This window comes from Fringilla coelebs (assembly GCF_963513975.1).
Source record: "Fringilla coelebs genome assembly, chromosome: 3".
Lineage (NCBI taxonomy): Eukaryota > Metazoa > Chordata > Aves > Passeriformes > Fringillidae > Fringilla > Fringilla coelebs.
This window is the reverse complement of record NC_140030.1, coordinates 107,366,721-107,387,149: the sequence shown is the minus strand read 5'-3', so window position 1 is coordinate 107,387,149 and position 20,429 is coordinate 107,366,721. Positions and strand designations below refer to the sequence as shown.

Here is a 20,429-nt window from a genome sequence, read left to right as displayed (position 1 = left end):
TATCAAGCACCCTTGGATCTCTGAAGTGCTGAAGGGCTTGTCAGTCTTACGGGACACATATGTCTGAGAGGAATCACAGAATCATAAAATCATTTGGGTTGGAAGAGACCTTTAAAGGCCATTGAGCCCAGCCCCCTGTCATAAGCAGGGACATCTTCAACTAGATCAGGCTGCTCAGAGTTCCAACTAACCTGTCCTTGAATATATCAGGTGATGAAGCATCCACTACTTCTCTGGGCATTGTAAAAATTGTGCCACTGTAAAAATTTTCTTTCGTACGTTTTATTCTGAATCTGCACTTTAAAACCATTACTCCTTGTCCTACTGCAACAGCCCTGCTGCAAAATCTACCCCCATCTTGCTAATAGTGTTCCCATCCTTCTAATAATCCCCCTTCAGGAACTGAAAGGCACTTATAAGGTCTACCCAGAGCCTTCTCCAGGCTGAACAACCCCAACTCTCTCAGCCTCTCTCCAAAGGAGAGGTGCTCCAGCCACCTGATCAACTTAGTATGTCTCCTCCACATCCACTCCAAGAGGTCCATGTCCCTCCTGTGCTGAGGATTTCAGAGTTGGGTGGCTGGGTCAGAGCAGAGGTAGAGAATCAATCACCTCACCAGACCTGCGGGCCATTTTTTGGATGCAGCCCAGGACACAATTGGCTTTCAGGGCTGCAAGTACACATTGCTGGGTCACACTCAACCTCTCATCCACAGCACACCCAAATCCTTCTTGGCAGGGCTGCTCTGAATCCCCTCATTCCACATCCTGTACTCATACCAGGAACTGCCCACATGCAGGTGCACTTGGCCTTGTTGAACCTCATAAGATTCCCATGGGCCTACTCCTCAAATTCATCTAGGTCCCTCTGGATGGCATCCCATCCCTCATGCTTGTGAGCCACACTCAGCCTGCTGCCATCTGCAAACTTGTAGAGGCTATGCTTGTCCTTCTGAGTCAGCTGATGGAGATATTCAACACCACTGGTCCCCATACAGAATCCTGAGGGATACCACTTTTCACTGATACCTATGTGGACCTTAAGCCATTGACCATGCAAGCAATTCCTCATCCACCCAAACAGCTCACCCATCAAATCCATCTCCTTCCAAATTAGAGAAAAGGATGTTGTGGGGACCATATGTCCTGGGATGATCCATAATTTTACTGTATTCTGTATCTACCTGCATCCAAGAATTGTTAGTCTCCTTAAGACTTTGCATCCAGAGACCTTGTGTGTGAGGAGGTGCTATTGTGGCCGTTTCCAAAAGTGGTCCTCCCAGGCAGTTCCCGGTCCTTTGCCACGTGGTATTTGTTTTGCAGGCTGTTTGGTCTTTGCTCAGGCAAAGGTTTCTCCTCCCTTTTTGGGATCTCTCTTTGGTTTTGTTTTTTCCCCATCCTAAAGAGAGTGCACTTGGCAGGTTTGAGCTGCCTTGGGGCAAGTTCTGCAGGTGCCTGCCAGTTGCCATAGGCTCCAGCAAGCCAGCCGGAATCGATCAGCTGCCTGCTCCAGGAGAGAGGGCTATGGGAACAGAATCCCTTTCTTTCTGGCAGCATTGGCTTCACAACCATAGCCATCCACAAAGACTGCATTTTGCAACTAGAAACCATTTCAAAGTGAATTTGCAATCTCCACTGGTAGCAAAAAAAGCCAGAGAGTTCCCAGAGCCAGGCACCCCATGCCAGCACCCACAGACCGGTCCTCTTCCCCTCATCCCACAAGCACAAGTGCAGAGCACAGCAACAGCAGCAGGGCCTGAGAACAGGAGGAACCAGCAGGCAGACCCCACAGGAGCCAGCAAGTCTTCATCTGCTGCTAAAATTGCTCTGTAAAGCTCCTGCCTTCCCAAGAGGGATGTGATGGCACCTTGACCCTTTGTCCTACAAGCCAGAGGCTATACCTGCCTCATGCCATCTCAGGAAAGGCTATTTCTGGCATTCTTTGTTCCAATGGGGTTGTGAGTTTTTTGCAGTTTGGTACCCAGAAATTATTGATCTTTTTTTTCTTGCCTGCTGGCATTCTGTTTGTTAGCAATGTGTTATTTTTCCACTTATATCTACTCTTATCTCATTCCTTAATGGTGGGAAGGGATTGGTTGGAATGAAGGGGAAAGTTACTAATTTCAGATTATCCATCTCTTTAAACTGTCTCAAACCAAGACACCATGCCAAAGGCTTTACAGATGATAAGGGATGACACCCACAGCTCTTCCCACGTGCACCGATATAGCCACTCCATCACAGAAAGTCACTAAATTGGTCAGGCAGGAACTGCATTGGTGAAATTGTGCTGGCTCTCTGAAATCACCTTCCTTTTTGAGTGAACATATCTCACACCACTTTTTTTTTAAGTCTCTACTCTTTTCTGTAAAAGAAGTTTTACCAAAACCTACCTCTGGGTACTTCAGTTTTAGAGTTCGATGCAGTTCTCGAAAGCGACTGTACCGCCGAAACACTGTCCACGTCTCATCCAAGACTGTTATCTGGAGCAGACAATATAAAAAGAAGAAACAGAAGTAAACCCACACAGTGTAAAATCCATGCAGTATGCAAGGTTATAAGATTAAAATGGACAGTTCTTAGCTGTCTTAAATCCAAAAACTTTTATAAGTTTACTTATTTTTTCTTTCATTACAGTGACAAAACTGTATTTAATAAAGAGCACTGATTGCAAAGCAAATCTGAATGCATTTATTCCTTAATCCACAGTAGTTTGATAAAACTGTAAACACATTAGAACATCCCCAATCCCTTCTTGGTGCAGCTATTTGACTCTCAGTATTACTATCAGTGGGTGTTCTATTAATGAATAAATAACATCCAGAGTAAGTGAAGTGTAGCCTCTCAAAATATTCACAGAAATGTATCTTCTTATAAACAGATACTGACAATTAAACACACATTTGTATTTCTTGGACATACAGAGTTCACTACCACATAGAACAGAATTCTAGTTTGTAGGGTAAAATATTATACCAGCTTTTAGTAGAAGACATTCCTTTAAGTCACTCTTGGTCTGTGTCTTCAAAATGGTGAGGAACATTCCATTTATATAGAAAGTTTTCTTAAAATAAACATATTTACTCCCATGGATAGAGTGCATAACAACAGGAGCAAGGGCAGGGGGCAAACCAACCTTACCATCTGTTATTCTCAAAACTGAGATACTAAACACTATCAGAATTAAGGTGACATTAATTATTGACATTTCTAAGTGGGCCATGAAAGTGTTGTGACTAGAGCATTTGACTTTACAGCCAAAAGTCAAAAGACTTTGTGCAGCTCTGGTGATCCAAGGCTACCAAGAAGCCTAGCTGCAGGGTGAGTGAACATTATTCTACACTGACTAGCAGAGGATGGAGAGAGCCAACTGGCATTGCTTAAAACTGAACACTGCTGCTTTTTGAATCAAATAGGCCTAAAATGTGGCATTACCCCTGTCTAGACATAATTTTATGCAGGAAGATAAGAAATAAGCAATTTCACAAAACACATCTCACAAAGACACATGCTTTTTAATCTTAAAGTGATTCCTAAAATAAACAAGTAGTTCTCTCACTACTAAGTGTTAAAAAAATGTTTTGGAGGCAAAGAAAGTTGCAATGGAGTAGGACAAATGAGTAAGAGAAACAGAAATCAGAGTAACAAAGCCAGAAGAAACCAACCACAAATGCTGCTACCCCACGCTTGCAACAAACTCACCTCTGGTCCACTCTTTTCCATCCCTACTGCCTTTGCTGCTGTATATGGAACAGGGAAATGAGGGGGAAGTGTTTCGAAAAGCAGAAATTATTGTGTGTTTTATGACAAGAGGAATGAGATTTGGGCTGGGCCTTTTCCTATTTTTACCTCAATTTTAAACTAAAGACTAAAGCAAACAAAACTGGCCTTCTCAAAACTTTTCACAAACATTACAACATAGGTTCTTCCAGCATGTAACCACAATGAGAACTAATTATTTCTTATAAAATTTGCCTTTCATAACACAAAGAAGTTTCACTGCTACTACGAGTCACCATCCCTGTAAGTGATCAAAAAAGGGTGGATATGGCACTTGCGGACATGGTTTAATGGTGAACATGTTGGTGCTGCTGGGCTGACATTTGGACCTGATGATCTTAAATGTTTTTTCCAACCTTCACAATTCTGTCATTTTAGGACAACGGACTGCATTCCCTCAACATATTGTTAAGTGTCTCAAACTTTACAACTTGGGTGAACAGATTTAACATTCATAGGCAGGGTAAACTAAAAAAAAATTAATAACTCTTCAGGAATATGCATGTTATACTGATCTTAATTAACCAATTAGCCATTCCTATTCTGAATAATTAAGGCAGAGGACTATGTGATTTCAATGTTCAAGTAGACAATGGTCAAGTGTAATAGCTAATCACAAAACAGAGATGTTACTCATCACTGCATTCTTTCTGCTTTAATTCTGTTATTTAATATTTTAGAGTTGTGAAAATTTGCTGTGATAATCATCTTTATTTGAAAGGGGCCTCTTTTTTTCCCAGAGGTTTTCACAGAAGAGGAGCAACCTAGCACAAGGCAACCTGGACTCCTCCAGATGCAGAGCCTGGGGAAGGGCAGGCATGTCATGGTGGCTGTGCATCAGACAGCTGTCTAGGTGATAGGGTGACACCAAACTTATCCAAATCAAATTGCCTGCAGCCAATTATTTATTAGCTTTCTTCTACAAAGTTTAATAACTTTGTAGATATTGTATTTGGGTTTCCCCCAGACAAAGGATGGAATGATAACTCTGACTCCATGTTCTCAGAAGGCTAATTTATTATTTTATAATACTATATTATATTAAAGAATACTAAACTAAACTATACTAAAGAATACAGAAAGGATACTTACAGAAGGCTAAAAAGATAATAATGAACACTCGTGACTCTCTCCAGAGTCCCGACACAGCTTGGCACTGACTGGCCAATGAGTGAAAACAACTCACACCAGAAACAATCACCTGTGGGTAAACAATCTCCAAACACACTCCAGATGAGCAAAACACAGGAGAAGCAAATCTGATAATTATTGTTTTCCTTTTTCTCTGAGGCTTCTCAGTTTCCCAGGAGAGGCAAAGGGATTTTTCCAGAAAACGTGAATGCCACAGGTAAAGATGGACAGGAAGGAAAACAGCAAAGCATCTGTGCTGCCTGAGAACTGTTTTTTGGTGGCTTGGTTTGACCTGATTTGGTCCTTGCAATCTTCTTTGTTTACTTTCCAAGTTCTTGTAATGAGACTGGCAGGTAATTGTAAAATTTCATTGCTGTTATAGCTGGCACGATTGAAAAACAAATTTCAATGCTAAACAAAGTCTTAAGTGGCCCCCAAAGCACAGCAATAATGCTATTAGGACAGATAGAATCAAACTCCACTTGTATAGAATTACAATGCACCTGGCATAGCAATAGCATTTCTAGAACATGGCCTTTTACTCCTACAACTGATCCAACAAGTTTGGGTTGGGATGATTTTCCCCCATTTAAAAAAAACTGTATGACAGACTATAAACTCTGTAGGAATGGAAGAGGGACATATGCAGGTGTTTTGAACAAGTAAAGCAATTCTGAAAAGCCCTTTGCTTTTTACATAGTTTGCTAATACAGTTAAAAGTATTTTCTTGAGAAAAAAACCTATATGGTTAAGTCCATCTGCAAGACAGATTTGGGAATATTCTTATCTAGGCACTGCTGTGATCCTAGATTTGCCTCAGAATTGTGGGTTGTTTTGTTTCTCTCATTCAAAGGCACCATTTCCTATGTAAAACCTATAAATCTGAAAGGAGATATCATGGTCCTGTCTCCTTATCTTTTCTTCTCATGGTGACTGATAGAAAATAGTCCAGGAGACATTTTCAATCCATTGCACTGTAAAGCACATCACAGAACTTGTCCTCTTTCTGCTCCATAGCAACACAAGTAACACCACCATGACTAGGGTAGAAAAAAAGCAATGTTCCACCTCCTTCTGAAAGTAATGAGGAGAAAAAACCAGGAAATGCCTAATTTCTTTATCTAGGCTGGTTAAACTGCCTACAGTCATCAGGAGAACTCGAATTTCTTCATATTAACCTTGTTGAAACTGTTCCTCCCACTAGGAAAACAGCATCTGAAAAGCTAGAAGTTTTCTAAAAATTTCTTATAACCTTTTTCTATTTTATTATTAAGGGTATTAATCTGATAATGTTGACAGAATATCAGACTTCTTACTAATGTAGGCAGTTATGGGGCATGCATCATTTTCTTAAAGAACAAAGTATCAATGAGAACTACCTCTGCTTTACTCCCATTCTGCAACAGTTCACCAAACTCAGAAATAAATTTGGACTAGAAATGTGGACTTTTTGAGCAGATTCAACACAGCATCTGGCTGACCAGAAATGCAACTGGATCTGAAGGAAAGCACCGTTTTAGGGTGCATCTGCCCTGGATCTCTTCTTATAGAGTACTTGTCAGACATCACTACAAGGCTTTGAAACACAAGAAAACCAGTTTTGAAAGAATATCAAACAGGATAAATAAAAGGAGAGAACAGGGAACAATGAGGAAAAATAAATGAGAAGGCTTATCTACAATTTTCAGTATTGTCAGAGGATCCCTGCAGGGCTGTGCTTGATTCCAGACTTGGTTTCCATCACCTGCTCTCAGGAAACCCTCTGTGTCTTTCTGAGAGCTGGAGTTCCACCTTTCCTGCTGCTCCTTCTGCCAACCACAGGTACTGTCTGAAGCCATGGTCACTGTCCATAACAGATGCCACTGGTTTTATTGATGCAAAAGCTCTCCCCACACTGCTTCTAGCACAGCCCTGTCTGAACATCCTGACACAACATGAAAGGAAGGGGGGGAATACATGAATAATTCTCTGGCATACTAGTTCAGCTCTAACATAAAGATGTTTAGACCTGATTAAGGCATTACTGTTTCATCATGTCTTTAAAGACAACACATAAAACTGTCACTCAAATGGAAGCTTTTTTGGAAATGAATCAATTCTTACAGAATACTTAATAGCTGACTAGAACAGCTCCATGACATATTCCTGCTGCAAAAGAAGGTGCTGTCTTAGCTCTAATAAATTATTGGCTTCTTCCTGGTTTGAATTCTCTCCAGCCAGTTCTTGCAGGACTCACTCAACATCTTTAATTAGGATCTGTATCCAGTGGAAGAACCTGAGTGGACAGAACATCCTGCTGGTCTATTCCCATATATGTCTATACCAACAAGATGCTGACCCTGCACTAAAACAAAATATTGTTGGATAATATGTTAGGATTGGAAGACCTATGAATTGGCCATGAAGCTGCCAAGGAAAGTGGAACTCATTCTCTCTCTTCTGACATTTAACAAAATAATCTTTACTACTGCATGTTACAAGAAGAAATTTATAGATTTGTTATATACAGAAATTTATTACATTTGTTCCTCTATATAACAGTATGCAGGATTTAAGTACAAACACAAAGACTAGAAACATCTGTTGAAGAAAATACCTCTGAGATACCTAGGATTCACAATTTTGGGGACTGTCTTAAAATTTAACTCAATCATCACTTGTCACTTTGGCAGGTTCCAAAATTCTATGACACGAAGACAGATCAGCTACCCATTTTCCCAAAAGCAAGAGGAACCTTGCTGAAGAAAGCTTATTTAGGACCTAGGAAAGGAAATGGGGCTAGCAACACCTCAGTCCTTTCCCACAACTGACATGTATTTCAGATGACCTGAAATAAACTTGAACTAAGTGAAGTAAGGTTGAAATCAGGAATTATTCTGACAGTTGACATGGTATTCTGACCTATGAGTAAGAGATTAAATGAATAGGTAGTTTAGTCTCCCCCCTCTGCCACATTTTCCTGATTTTTAAGGCAAAAAAAAATTACACAAACCCACTATTCCAAGAGTTCTAATTTTCTACAGAATAACTGTACGAGCTTCTAGAGATTAATACAGATCAAAGTAGAGCTGGGAGCTCTACATGGAAAACATTTAAAACAGAAATGTTTGTGGAAGGTCTGTGGATTGGAGCATGGAGCTAAATCCTGACTACAGCACAAGCAATCCACTGTGACACAGAGACCTGGAGGGAAAGGAAAAAGCATTAGCTTTTTCATTAAATTGATTCATGTGATGGAATGACTATAAGAAACATCCCCAAAACTGCCAAACTGCACGTGATCTTTCAACTGCTCCTTCATGGTAAGATCTTGTAGAGGCTTACATGGGTTTTACTGATGAAGGAAGAATACCTGGAAAAGAAGCCTACCAATATAAACAAAACAGAAGCTACCTTTTTACTTTAGCCATCTTCACTAACCATTACCTAGTCTAGTAAATGCCACATGCTGAAAATGGAGCAGAAGAGTCCTTGGGGAAGTTTCATGTGCACTTAGTTATTCCTCAGCATCTCCCTGGCTCCAGGCTTTCACTAGCCCCAAGAAAATCAAAGTTCAATAGGCAAAAGGAGGTATTCCACCCACAAATAGCATGGTATGTTTCAAACTGAAAATTAAATTAGCACAAAAAAGCTAAGACTGCCCATCTTAATAAAAGCCTTTTCAAAAGAGAGCACAGTTCAAAAACGGTCCTTTACCCTGTGAGGAAGGTCCCTCCTCCACCTCACAGCAGCTAATGAAGCATCTGGCAGCACATTCAGTAAAGGAGGCTGCCAGTTCTGTCTCTGATGCCATGTACATCAGTTATGCTACACATATGTCCACACACATTGAGAGCACATTTCCAATTAGGCTTTAGATCTTGCTTTGAAAAAACACTGGCTGTGTACCAGAGGAAACAAAATTAATATGCTTTTTTCCCCCCAGCATTTCTACACAGAATGTCAACTGAGGGTTTGGAGAAGCAACACTTTGGAAATGCAGAGTGGCAAGAATCAGAAGAAAAAGAGCATGAAAGGAATCAAGCCTTTGTCTTGCATATGTGCAAAATACTTAAACAAAGCTTTCATGCTTTCATTATTTCAGGTAAATATTTCAAGTCTAAGCCTTTTCTATAGCTGAAACTTGCATCTCAATAAAGGGCTTTCCTATAACCAATATGCATTTAGTTCTCATCTCTGGAACTCTTCAAATTGAACTGACTTTGGCTCTGGAACTGCTGACCCCAAGATTTTGGCCACTATTCTCCTCTGCACAATCAACCCACTTGGAAAATACCTGTCTTTATAGTGTCCTATCCTGTGCTTTCTTCTCATCTCTCTTATTTAACAGTACTGAGGCCACTTCAGAGAAAGAGAACCAAAAACTGCACTTAGTGGAACAAAAGCATTAAAGAAAAGCAAATGATAAGCACTTACCTTTATTTCAAACTCATAGTGTTCATCCTTTCCCTGCCCACACAGGACATACCGTGGAATACTAATTTTAATTGGGTCCTTGAGGTCATCTGGATTTGCTCCCAGGGAACGACAGACCATCCTCTTTCATGCACATACCAAATAGGGAGAAGAAAGGAAAACCAAAATCACTACACAAGGAAAAAAAGAAAAGAGCTTCACTGAAAATGAGAAAGTGTTCTTGGTCAGAGGAGCAGTGTTCTTGGTCAGAGGAGGCAGAAATTACTTCTAAAATGAAGGGAATTACTTGACAACAAAGTGGATCTTGTCTTATAAGCAAGCCCTAGCATATTTTTATGCATATAAAAATTCAGGTGAAGTGTATTAAAAAATATTCCTTTATTTGAAAAGGCATTTTCAGCTTAGATATCAGAAACAAGGGAAAGCAGAAGACTTTTTACTACCTCACTTTCAAAAAAATCAGTGTACTAATCAAGTTTTCACAGCTAGCCTAATTTTTGTACATCTCTATCTTTTATAACAAATGTTTAAAATATCATGCAAAGCTGCAGGGGTCTAGGCAATTCAGAAAGCTCTTAAACTTTAAAAGTTCAACCCCATTTTATAATTAAATAAGCAATCCACAGTCAGAATAGTTTCCTACTTTTTTTTAATCATATTGGAATCCCAGAAAACTCAGCTATGATAAATTTGCACAGTCTGGACAAAACAATCTAAAAATTTATTTCCAATGAGGGCTCATTCCTCTGACAGCCAGATGGAATATGTAACTCTGAAATTATGCCAAAAAAGAAAACATTTTTGCAACTGAAAAGATTAATGCTTTGCAGCCACTATGCCCAAAAGCAGCATAAGCATTCAGAGTGAAAAAGTAGAGAAACTGCCTTTAAGGAAGTCCTCTACTTGCTCCATTGAACATATTTGGTCTGAAAACCTTAATGAACTGGCACTTAAAAAAATAACAGCAGCCTGACAAATATAAGTTAACAACCAAAAAGATTGAAAAACTATCACTTCACAGTTATGACTATGTTATATATTTGTGTTTAGCACTGCTATCTATCACTTGAGCTGTAACTGTATTCTCAACATTCATCTTCTTTGTAGCAGCTCCTGGTGACTTCCAGTACACATAAGACTGTGTAGGAGCTGGAGAAGAATTTGAAACTCATTCATAAACACCTCTGCCTGTTACAGAGAGACTTTTGACATCATCATGGCTCTCAAGAAGAGGAGGCTGTTATCACATTGCCAATTATAAATGACAATGTAATTTCCCTTAACATTAGCATTAATAAAACAAAGAAAGTGAATTTTTATTCCACTGAGTAATCTAGAGTATATTTACCACAATTTTTTTTGTATATTTTAAGAAACCAAACAAAAAATTTATGTTTGAATGGAAAAATATTTTTAGCAACCTTTGTTTTCACAAGAAATATTGTCTCCTGTCCATTTTGCTCTCCTGTAATTACTGCCCACATTACTAGCTTTTCAGCTAAAACTCATTTCAGGAGCACTGAAATATAAGCTGCTCTTTCCTTGGGGGAAAAGAGAAGTTCATTCCCCTGAAAACAACATCATCTGTTTTAAAATAGCAATAAAACCATAAAGCCACTCTTAAAGCCACCTCTGTCAACGTGTAATTTATTGACAGTCATTTTCAGAGAACTATTACAAACAGCTAATAGAGAGAAAAACAATCTCAAACACAAAGTGTTGAGGAAAATGTGCCCTACTACATTAAATAATGCTTTGATACTCATAAACAATGATCTTTATTTTTACTTCACATAGTAAAAATAGCGGAAGTATTAGAATAAAATATACTGCTATGAATTTCTTTTTCATGAAAGTGCAGAGTACTCATTGAGTTAGATTTTTTAAAAAGCACAGAAGAGAAAAAGCGTTATTGGGAAACACAGAACACACAAAACATTTAACTTTGGAGTATAATCAGAAAAGAAATTGGTTTCAGAGATTGATTTCCTTTAACAGCCTTGATCAAGACAGTTCTCTCAGATAATGCCACTCAAGGCTGACTTTGGGCAAGGCCCAGAAGAAATGCCACAGTGATGTCAATGAGGGAGCCACTCCTGAGCAGGATTGACATGATGATATTACTCTGTCTACTCATTTGTGTACACATTCTTTGTTAAAAAAAACCCCACAATACCTCAAAATAACATGACAGATTTGGCTCATTTTTGAACTTCCTTAAGGAAGCAGAAATGTAACAATAAAAACCCCCATAACTCTTTATCCAAACAAGTGTTCATCCTTCCAGACAGAACTTCCCTACCCAATGTAAGCTATTTCTTTTTAAATCCCATGTGAGTAACATTATCATGTCCTAACATATGGCAAAAACAAATGGGAAATGTTCTTATACTAGGAGAGAGACTGAAGTCTAACTCTGTGTGGTAGATTTCACCTCTGCTTGGCAATATGCTAACAGAATTTAGAATTTCAGATTAGATACCACTGGTTTTTCTGCCAAGAACCATCTTCCTCAAACAAGGCAGATGGCATATTCAAGCAACAGGATTCAAAAGATATTCAGCTCCCCTTACACGGGAAGAAACAAAAGATAAGAGACAACAGCTTATTTATTATTAGAACATCTGACAGGGCTAACTGGTAAAATAACCCTCATCCTAAGCTAGAGGAAAGCCTCAACTAATGGAAATATTCTATTAATGTCCAATAGCTCCATTTTTGGGGGGGATGTAGTAATAAAAAGACCGCAAAAGAGGCAATCTCACAGCACCAACAACCCCATCAGTAAGCAAGCAGAGAATGATGAAAGTAAGGCCAAGAACATTACATGGACAGAGTTAAACTCACTCCATCTGTCAGGCAGTGTCCCCAGCTGTCAGCTACCCAGCTGCAGCATGAGAAACGTGCACCAGATGGCAGACCCCAAAACATCTGTCTTGCCACAGCAGCACCACCAAAGGTTGAAATGCTATTTAAAGCACAACTCCTTTTGCATTTGTTACAAATTTTGATATGAAAGTTCAATAAACATTAAATGTAAAACTCTGAAGAAGAGAATTGTCAATGGTAATATTCCCAAAATTGCACGTATAAAAGCTGTAAACATCTGTAGTGTTAAGAGCATAAAGTGAAAGCAAGATTAAAAAATCTGCAGATGTTTTGAAATATTGAGATCAAGGGCATGAGGTAAATGAGGAGCATGAAAAACAAAGATTATCAGAAAGATTAAGGAAAAGAAAATCAAGGAGGAATAGAGAAGACATTAATGAAGATAGATAGTATATGGAAGGAGCTAGAAAACACAGCCAAAATGGAAATCATAAGACAGAGCTGTAATTATAGTTTTCATCCACCTACCATGTAACATAGAAGCATTTAATTGCCTCACTTTCCCAAGGAGTTGTATGTATAGCATATCAGAGATGTACAAAATGCAAGCACTCAATTAATAATTATTACAGCTTAATGTGTTTACACAGTCTGTGGTATTCCCTTAGAGCTCAAAGGTCCCTTTTCTCTATTGATTAAAGACAAAAGTGGGGGGGGAAAGGATTTTATCAATATTTATTAGCCTTTTATTTCGAATGTATCTAAACTTATTTGGATTTCAATACCTAGCCAAATGCATAATTAGCCAAATGGCTTCTTCACTTGAACTGAATGTTAATTTCCGGATTTCCAAAGGGATATGCAAACTGCTTTGAAGAATTGATGGGATGACTGTCAGCAGAGTATTTCTTTCTTTTTCACAGTATTTAGAAAAAACAATTCCTGAATCAGGTCCAACCTTTTTCCTTTTAGAAAACACAAGCTCAATTTATGTGCACTTCTCTTTGTCTGGCAAAACTGCACAATGGATATCATTCAAACTGTACAACCAAAGGCTGTCAAATTGTGATCACTGGCATGAAGCACCCAAAATGTTAGGTGCAGAAAAAAAGACATTATTTTCCTTTAAGAGACCTATATGAATAGTTGTAAGAACAAGACTCCTATACACAGTCTGCTCAGCACAGTCTACATTCACTGATGTAGACAGCAGTACGTGAATGCCACCTAATGAAGGTTTAATACTTCCCATATTTTCATATAGTAAGTAAACCAGGTCAGCTAACTCAGTTTGAAATTTGCACTCCATTTGAAAAACCCAATTATTTATACCTGAAGTCCAGTCCAGTGAAATCTGCATCAAATAGTCTTTCAAGAGCTGGTGATTTAAATAAACATCATCATCCAAACAATCAAACTGTAATAATCAAACTTCTCATTATGCCACTGCAAATTCTTTGAGTGAAGTGTTTGTTATAGGTAAATATTGTGAATAAACCATCTTCAGCAGAACATAGAAGTTGAATATTCTGTCCAGCAAAGCCAACTTGAATCTCCTTTACAGTGCTGATAGGAACCTCATGAAATACTGCCAAAGAACTCTGGCATGTGCCTTTTTCAGCTGACAAAACAACAACAGACAGAATGGAACCCAACAACAGCAAGCAAGCAGGTTCTGGGTCAGGTTTTCTCCAACTGCCAACAGACACCTTTCAACTCCTCAACCCTAACAGAAATCTGAGGTAAAGCACAGATGAAAAATTCCAGTACCTTTTCCAGATAATAGACCTGAAGTTTCAAAAAGACATCAGGAAAATGCACAAAGTTCTGTCTTAACACTAAACTGTTTTCTAGCTCTTTTTTTTTCCCCATTGCATGTGAATTCTTCAGGGGGTTTTCTCACAAAGGCATCAGAGATCTCCATGCTTATGCTCATTGTGACAGCCTCTTTCGTGGGGGATTCAGGCTGAATGACATTTTCAGTATGAGCTTTAGCACCACCACTAGTGTGGGATATGTCTTGAATCATGCCTGACTTGAGAAACACGTTTACATGCAAGTTTCTTATAAATGGCATATTCCTTATTAATGATACTGCTTGGGCACATCTCTGACTGGCATCACACAAATATATCCCAAACTGGAAGCATGTTCTGGTATTGCATCAAAACAAGCTATTGACTTAAAAGACACCAAACCAGAGTGTGTTGGAAGCTGAGAATTACTAGATTGGTCTTTAACTATTGGTTGCACCGTCTTTAATGGGCTGTTATCTTTCTGTGTTTTTGTTTCAGAATACACATTAGACTGAGAAAAGAGAAGGCACAATATGGTAAAGCAAGTTTGCTCGTTCAGCACCCATTAAGGATCCTGCAGAAGACATCTGTTTCAAGTGGGAACAATCATTCAGTTCTTGAGTTGTCACAATCTTGAGAAGTAATTATTTTATCACCAACATGATTGAAATTTTCAACCTTGTGGAGTGAACAAGCCACATTATTAAAGCCAGAACTATGTAAAGTAGATAAAACATTCTGATACAGAACATTCTTACTTCTTCAAAGTATTAGTACCTTTAGAGTGAATTATACTACTTCTAATGTCACAATGACATGCAAAGCTCTCCTGCTCTGAGTTATGCCTTCATTCTGAAATGCTTCTCTGATGTACAAGGGGAGGAATGTCTTCCAGAACTGGAAAAAAAATCCAGCATCTCTGTATATGCCTTCTGTCCCTTATGGTCTCTCACTCCTGCCTTTTCTCCACACAACTCTGAAGCACAACTGCCATCTTTAGACAGAAATGGAAAGCCATAGTGTGGCTGCCACTGTTGACTTTTCTGTTAAAAATTCCAAAAGAAGAAAATAAAAATCTCTTTGTAAAATTTTCTGACCAAAACATTTCTTTAATTGAGGATTGATTTTGATTAGATTTATACAATCATTCAAAATTGGTACAATCTCTCTCCCTCAAAAACCCAACAGGAATGACTGAGATCTGATTAAGAAACAGTTGCTCTTTTCAACCCACCCCTGCTTTTCCTTTGTACCGTATCAACTTCACTTGTTTACATATGCTTTACTCAAAAACCCCAAGAAAGTCAACAGGCAATGGAGAAACTCCCTCAATTTTTTTCCCCATACATGCACAAAAAAGTAATCCCATACCAGCCAACAGAGTGCAGAAAGTCCAACACAGCTGAAAAACATCAGTGTAAAAGTCAAAAGAAGTACAAATGTGAGGAGCTGCAGCCCTCCTATTGTCACATTTTAAACCCATGAGGGTACCTAGGATTTACTCACCAACACAATAACTGTGTTACAAGCAGCACTTAGACAACTAAATATGATGGGAGGGGTCTAAGCCTCAGTTTAAAAATACATAAATACATGTATTTATGAATACATGAATCCTTCAGGACACACACAGCCTGCCTGCTTCTTCTTGCTACCTTTGAGACACCCTTACAGCAGTTCATTGTGAGTCAAAAATGTTACATGCATTCTGAATTCAGACAATCATTGAATTAAATGAGTTTAATTTAAGTTAAATTTAATTCAATGCTCATTAAACACCTCTCTCCTCTAAAAATAATGAAAGGGATACTATTCCAAATTCAGCATCATGGCAAAACAATGAAGAAAGATCCAGCCTAACACCACACCTTAAAAACAAGGAAAAGCTAGGTACAATCTGAAACAAAATCACTTTGATTCCAGCTGGTAAGATGCACCACCATCTCTGTGAATTCAAAATTCTAGTTATGCAGCTAAACATTATGAAATTGAATTACAGGGCATGCCATAATTTAAGACAAGCACTTTATTTTGACTAATTATGACCTACCTCATACTTCAACTTGCGTTGAATAGTGCTGTTACTATGCCTCTCATTATCCTAAGCACAAAAAAAGGTACAGGAGGTTATTAAAAAGTTACTTTCTTGTTTAAGTTAATTCAGAAGTATTAGAGAAAGAGACATTATAATAGACAAAAAAAACTAATCAATATTTATTAAACAACTGCTTAGAAGTCAATCAACCCACTCTTTGGATCAATTAGATCACCAGTTTTTGAATAGGCATTTATTTGTAAGTATGAAATTCCATCCAGAAGAACTTTCATTTTCATTAGTTAAATCTTTTCTGACATAAAATGAAGATTTTATTTGCAAACTTCTTATTGTCGTTGACACACTCCTGGCAAAAAAAAAACCCAGAATACAACATAAAAATGCTACTGGAAATAAATATATGATTAAAATTTAAAAACTTATATCAGGCCTCATTTACTGTTTACTTTTTTTAAAATTTTTGGTAATTTAGAGTAAGTAAACACAGAAAAACATGGAAATTACTGAACAACAAAACTAAATCAGAGGTTAAACATCGTCCATTGAAGGTCAGGATCTCCCATCCATTTCTGCTCACCTTGAAACTTTCTGTAGACCAGGATGCACTAACATGATTATCCTCAGCTTTATGATGAATATTCTGGAGCCTTCTCTGCACTTCTTGTTCAATAAAGGCATTTATCCTTTAAGATACAGAAAAGTGTGTGTGTGTATGGAAAAAAAATGTATTTTTACATAAAAATCAAGACAGACTAAAAGGTTCTTTGAGATGCTTTTAACCCTAAGTACTGCACAGCTCTTAATTGGCAGGCTTAATGTTAGACCCATTTTATCACTCCTTAAGGAAAGAACACTGACTTTTGAATGAGTGTTCATCTAACCAGTAAAGGTTAAAAATTGTTATTAATTAAACAAATTACTAGAGCACAGGTTCAGCCACTGCTATGAGTGCAGCACACAAGAGGCAGTGAGGGTACAAGTGATGAAGAAAAAAGAAGGCTGGGGTTGCATCTTCGGTAACTTAACAGCTTGCCTTCACTGCTGCTGCTGCAATATCAGAAACCTGGACTGGCAAAGGTTTGGTCTTCCAACAGAAGGAATGTTCCAAGAGCTGATACCAACAACTGCCATGTGTAAGTATAACAAGGGAAATTAAAGATTTTAGTGATGCCAGGCAGCTGTGCTATTAAAAAAAGTTTTAGACAAATTTACTTTGTTGCCTTAAGCATATATGAAGCAAAACCATATAGACAAGTAACTGTAAACTCAAAATCTATTTAAATACCTTTCAGCCTACAGTTTCCCAACCCTGTATTCTAAAACAAACTGCACAGGAGCAACAGCTGAGGCTATTGGCTACTTACAGCAGAACATCAATTTTATTTCCAGACCAGTCTTCCAGTACATTCACAATATTTAAATCAAATTCAACCCTGGCAGAATGGTCTTCCAATATATTTATTTTCTGAAGCTGTTGTTTGCATTCCATTTCAGGAAGGCAGGTTACCTACCTATCATCAACCACTGGGGCAGCAGGTGTCTGTGTCTTTGTTGGGCTGGCAGGGGAAGTGCTATGGGAGAGTCTCTCATCTAATATTCCATGGTTTCCTTTCTGAGCTCCATCACCCTCATATATTTTTTGCTTCAGCTGCTGAATTTCCTGGTCCAGGCTACAAAAATATCATAACATGTAATTTGCTTTGGTTTAGGGTTGATTTGAATAGGTGTGATGGGAAGCAATGTGCCTACACTGGTATACATGTACATAAGATTGTAGATAATTTTACTTATGAAGATTTAAAAATCATAATTGCTCTTTAAGCACATTTAGATAATAGAGACAGCTCAAAACCACATTCCAAGAGTAGTATTAAGTTAAATAAAACAATTTCAATAACTTCCATCACAAGAGGTATCTAAATCTGTACATGAAATATTAACTCCTAAGACCTAACCTTTCTATTAGAATCACATGAATAAATTCTCATTTTTACAGAACTCTATCAATGACCTCAGATATTATCTTCCAGTGTGAAAGTAAATGAAGAAATGAAAGGGGAAAAATGAAAAATTCAAAATACAGCACTAATACAAAAAACCCCCAAAGAAAACCCAAAACATTGATGCGGCAAAACTTCTCTATAGGAAAATCTTTAAATTGTGTACTATACATGTACATTTTCCAGTTGTTCCATCTGTATATATGTTTTTGAAAATTCACTAACAAAATAGACATATAGTACTTATTGTATATATACAGCTAAGAAATCATCTTTTGAAAACTCCTTGCTTTCTCTAACAAATAAATTCAGTTCCACCCAGATTTATGCACAGAATACAATCTGTAAAATTGGGTACTGTGTTTCTGACTAAAAATGCCTGAGGCGTTTTGTATGAAATAAGAAGCACTTATTGCAATATTCATCATATTACAACAAAGTAATCTTTAGAACATCCTTTTCACTTGTAAAGTAGCTGAGATTAGATTAGTAACACAGTAATAATCTTCCCCATTTTCATTACAATTTTTGTCTCGAAAAGTAATTGTTTTTCTAGAGGTTACTTAGAAATCAAATAATAAAAGAAAATAAGTTCTTGCTAAAACAGGAGAAACTATGCAAACCTGGGATTCTACCACTTCTGGTACAATTGTACATATCTAAACTGAAGTGCAGTTCTATATTCCATCCTGGGGGGTTAAGTGAGAAAATTAGAGAGATGATGAATGCTGAGGCATAGGCTGAATTGTTACTTCAGTTTCAGAGTGCTTTCTGCAGCACTGCCAGAAGCCATCTATTTCTTTTGATTAGCAGCAAAGCAATCTTGTGTCCTGAGGGTAAGTGGATGAAAGATGGTTTATGTATATAGGAAAGTGTTTGCATCCATGGAAAATCAATTTAACTACAAAAATCAGATTTACATTAAAGGAACAAAGCTTAGCTCTTGGTTTGTAAACATCCTACTATGAGAAGACATTACTTATTTAGCTACAAACTTAGTCAGCCTTGTGATGCATCCACCAGTGAGTACACAGAACTGTGCCCTGCCACTTGCCTCAAAGCTGCTTTATGTTCATTCTAGTGCCCCAAACCTCTGCCAGTAAAGCCAAAATGTGTGTATATAGCCCAGTTAAAGTTAAACTTAAATTTTAATTCTGGGAGTAATCCCAAGCTGCTTTATGTTCATTCCAGTGCCCCAAACCTCTGCCAGTAAAGCCAAAATGTGGGTACACAGCCCAGTTAAAGTTAACCTCAAATTCTCATATTGGGAGTAATCCCTGTTGTCTTGGGGTGATTCCCAATGATATTAAATACATAATTAAATAATTATTTGTGGCAAAAACTGTTACTGTGTCTTTTAAGATCCTGAAGCTGCAGACCTTGAGAGTCTGGTGGAATCAGGGGTGCAGGCATTTTTAAAAGTTCCTAAGTTTTTTCACAGCTTTTCACAGCATGGTATTTGCTTTGCTGACTGCTTGGTCTCTGCTCAGGCAAAGCCTTTTCTTTCCTTTTTGGTTTGGTTTTTTTTTTCTTGGATCAGAGAAACTGCAGTAGCAATGTCTGAGCTGCTCCATATTATTCAAACAAATAAAAACATTGTACCTAGTTATGATGGACTTATACTTGTCTAGCACTTTAAATTATTCTTTCATTTAAACATTTTCAGATAGTTAACACTGTTCTGAACCAGAGCACATCATTACATAATGGGATCAAGATAAACAATGAGAAATATATATAATTCTTATGCTTACTATGGCATCATATACTGTGAAATGTAAGCTCAAACACAAGAGCAGTAAGTAGCCTGAAATGTTTAACATATTCTCATGGATCTTTAGATCTTTTTCTTGCCTCAACATTCACAAAAACATACTGAATTGAATTATTCAGGCCCATGGGCTATTCACTGAAAGACTTCAAAGTTTTATTTAGCCTGTGCAAGGGGACTTTGAAGTAAACAAGGAAAAAAACAAGGGAAAAAAAAAGAGGAAAAAAAAAAGATCTTTTTACTTCCTTGGTATCTTCTGCAAACCACAGTTTTCTGGCTGACAACATAGTTTTTCCCCTTACCACACAACACTATTTTTGTGGAACCTTCAGTTGTCTATAGCTCACTTTAGTCAAGTGAGATGCTTAGTGCAGAAAATGAGATTTTATGTTCACGACCATTATGGAAAATAATGGCAATTTACACAAAATGATGAATCAGTATTGAAAATGCTTAACTAAAAGCCAAACTATATAGCTATAAATGTTGAAAAAGTGACCTCTATACAGTCTATATAAAGCAACTCTTCTGATAATGGTTTAAAAGGAATGGAATACATAAGAGCTCTTCAATCTGGCTACAGGCAAGTTTCTTATTTTAGGTGTTTTTTTCCACATCTGTTTGAAGAGCTTATGAAAAACTATTCAGATA

The 20,429-nt window shown here is 37.8% G+C and overlaps 1 protein-coding gene and 1 pseudogene across 4 annotated transcripts in view; both read right to left on the bottom strand.

The window, feature by feature from the left end:
• Positions 1-20,429, bottom strand: part of KIF16B (kinesin family member 16B) — a 137,191-nt gene that overhangs the window by 38,115 nt on the left and 78,647 nt on the right. For all 3 annotated transcript variants that reach the window (XM_084203166.1, XM_084203168.1, XM_084203167.1), the window contains exons 20-24: positions 17,519-17,677; positions 16,585-16,690; positions 16,002-16,052; positions 9,327-9,449; positions 2,393-2,482 (exon numbers count right to left, since the gene is read on the bottom strand). In XM_084203166.1, coding sequence (XP_084059292.1) covers positions 2,393-2,482; positions 9,327-9,449; positions 16,002-16,052; positions 16,585-16,690; positions 17,519-17,677 — 529 coding nt within the window. The remainder of the gene's footprint in view (positions 1-2,392; positions 2,483-9,326; positions 9,450-16,001; positions 16,053-16,584; positions 16,691-17,518; positions 17,678-20,429) is intronic.
• LOC311151287 lies at positions 12,934-14,027 on the bottom strand (annotated as a pseudogene). The gene has a single exon. The product of its transcript is annotated as an uncharacterized misc_RNA (transcript).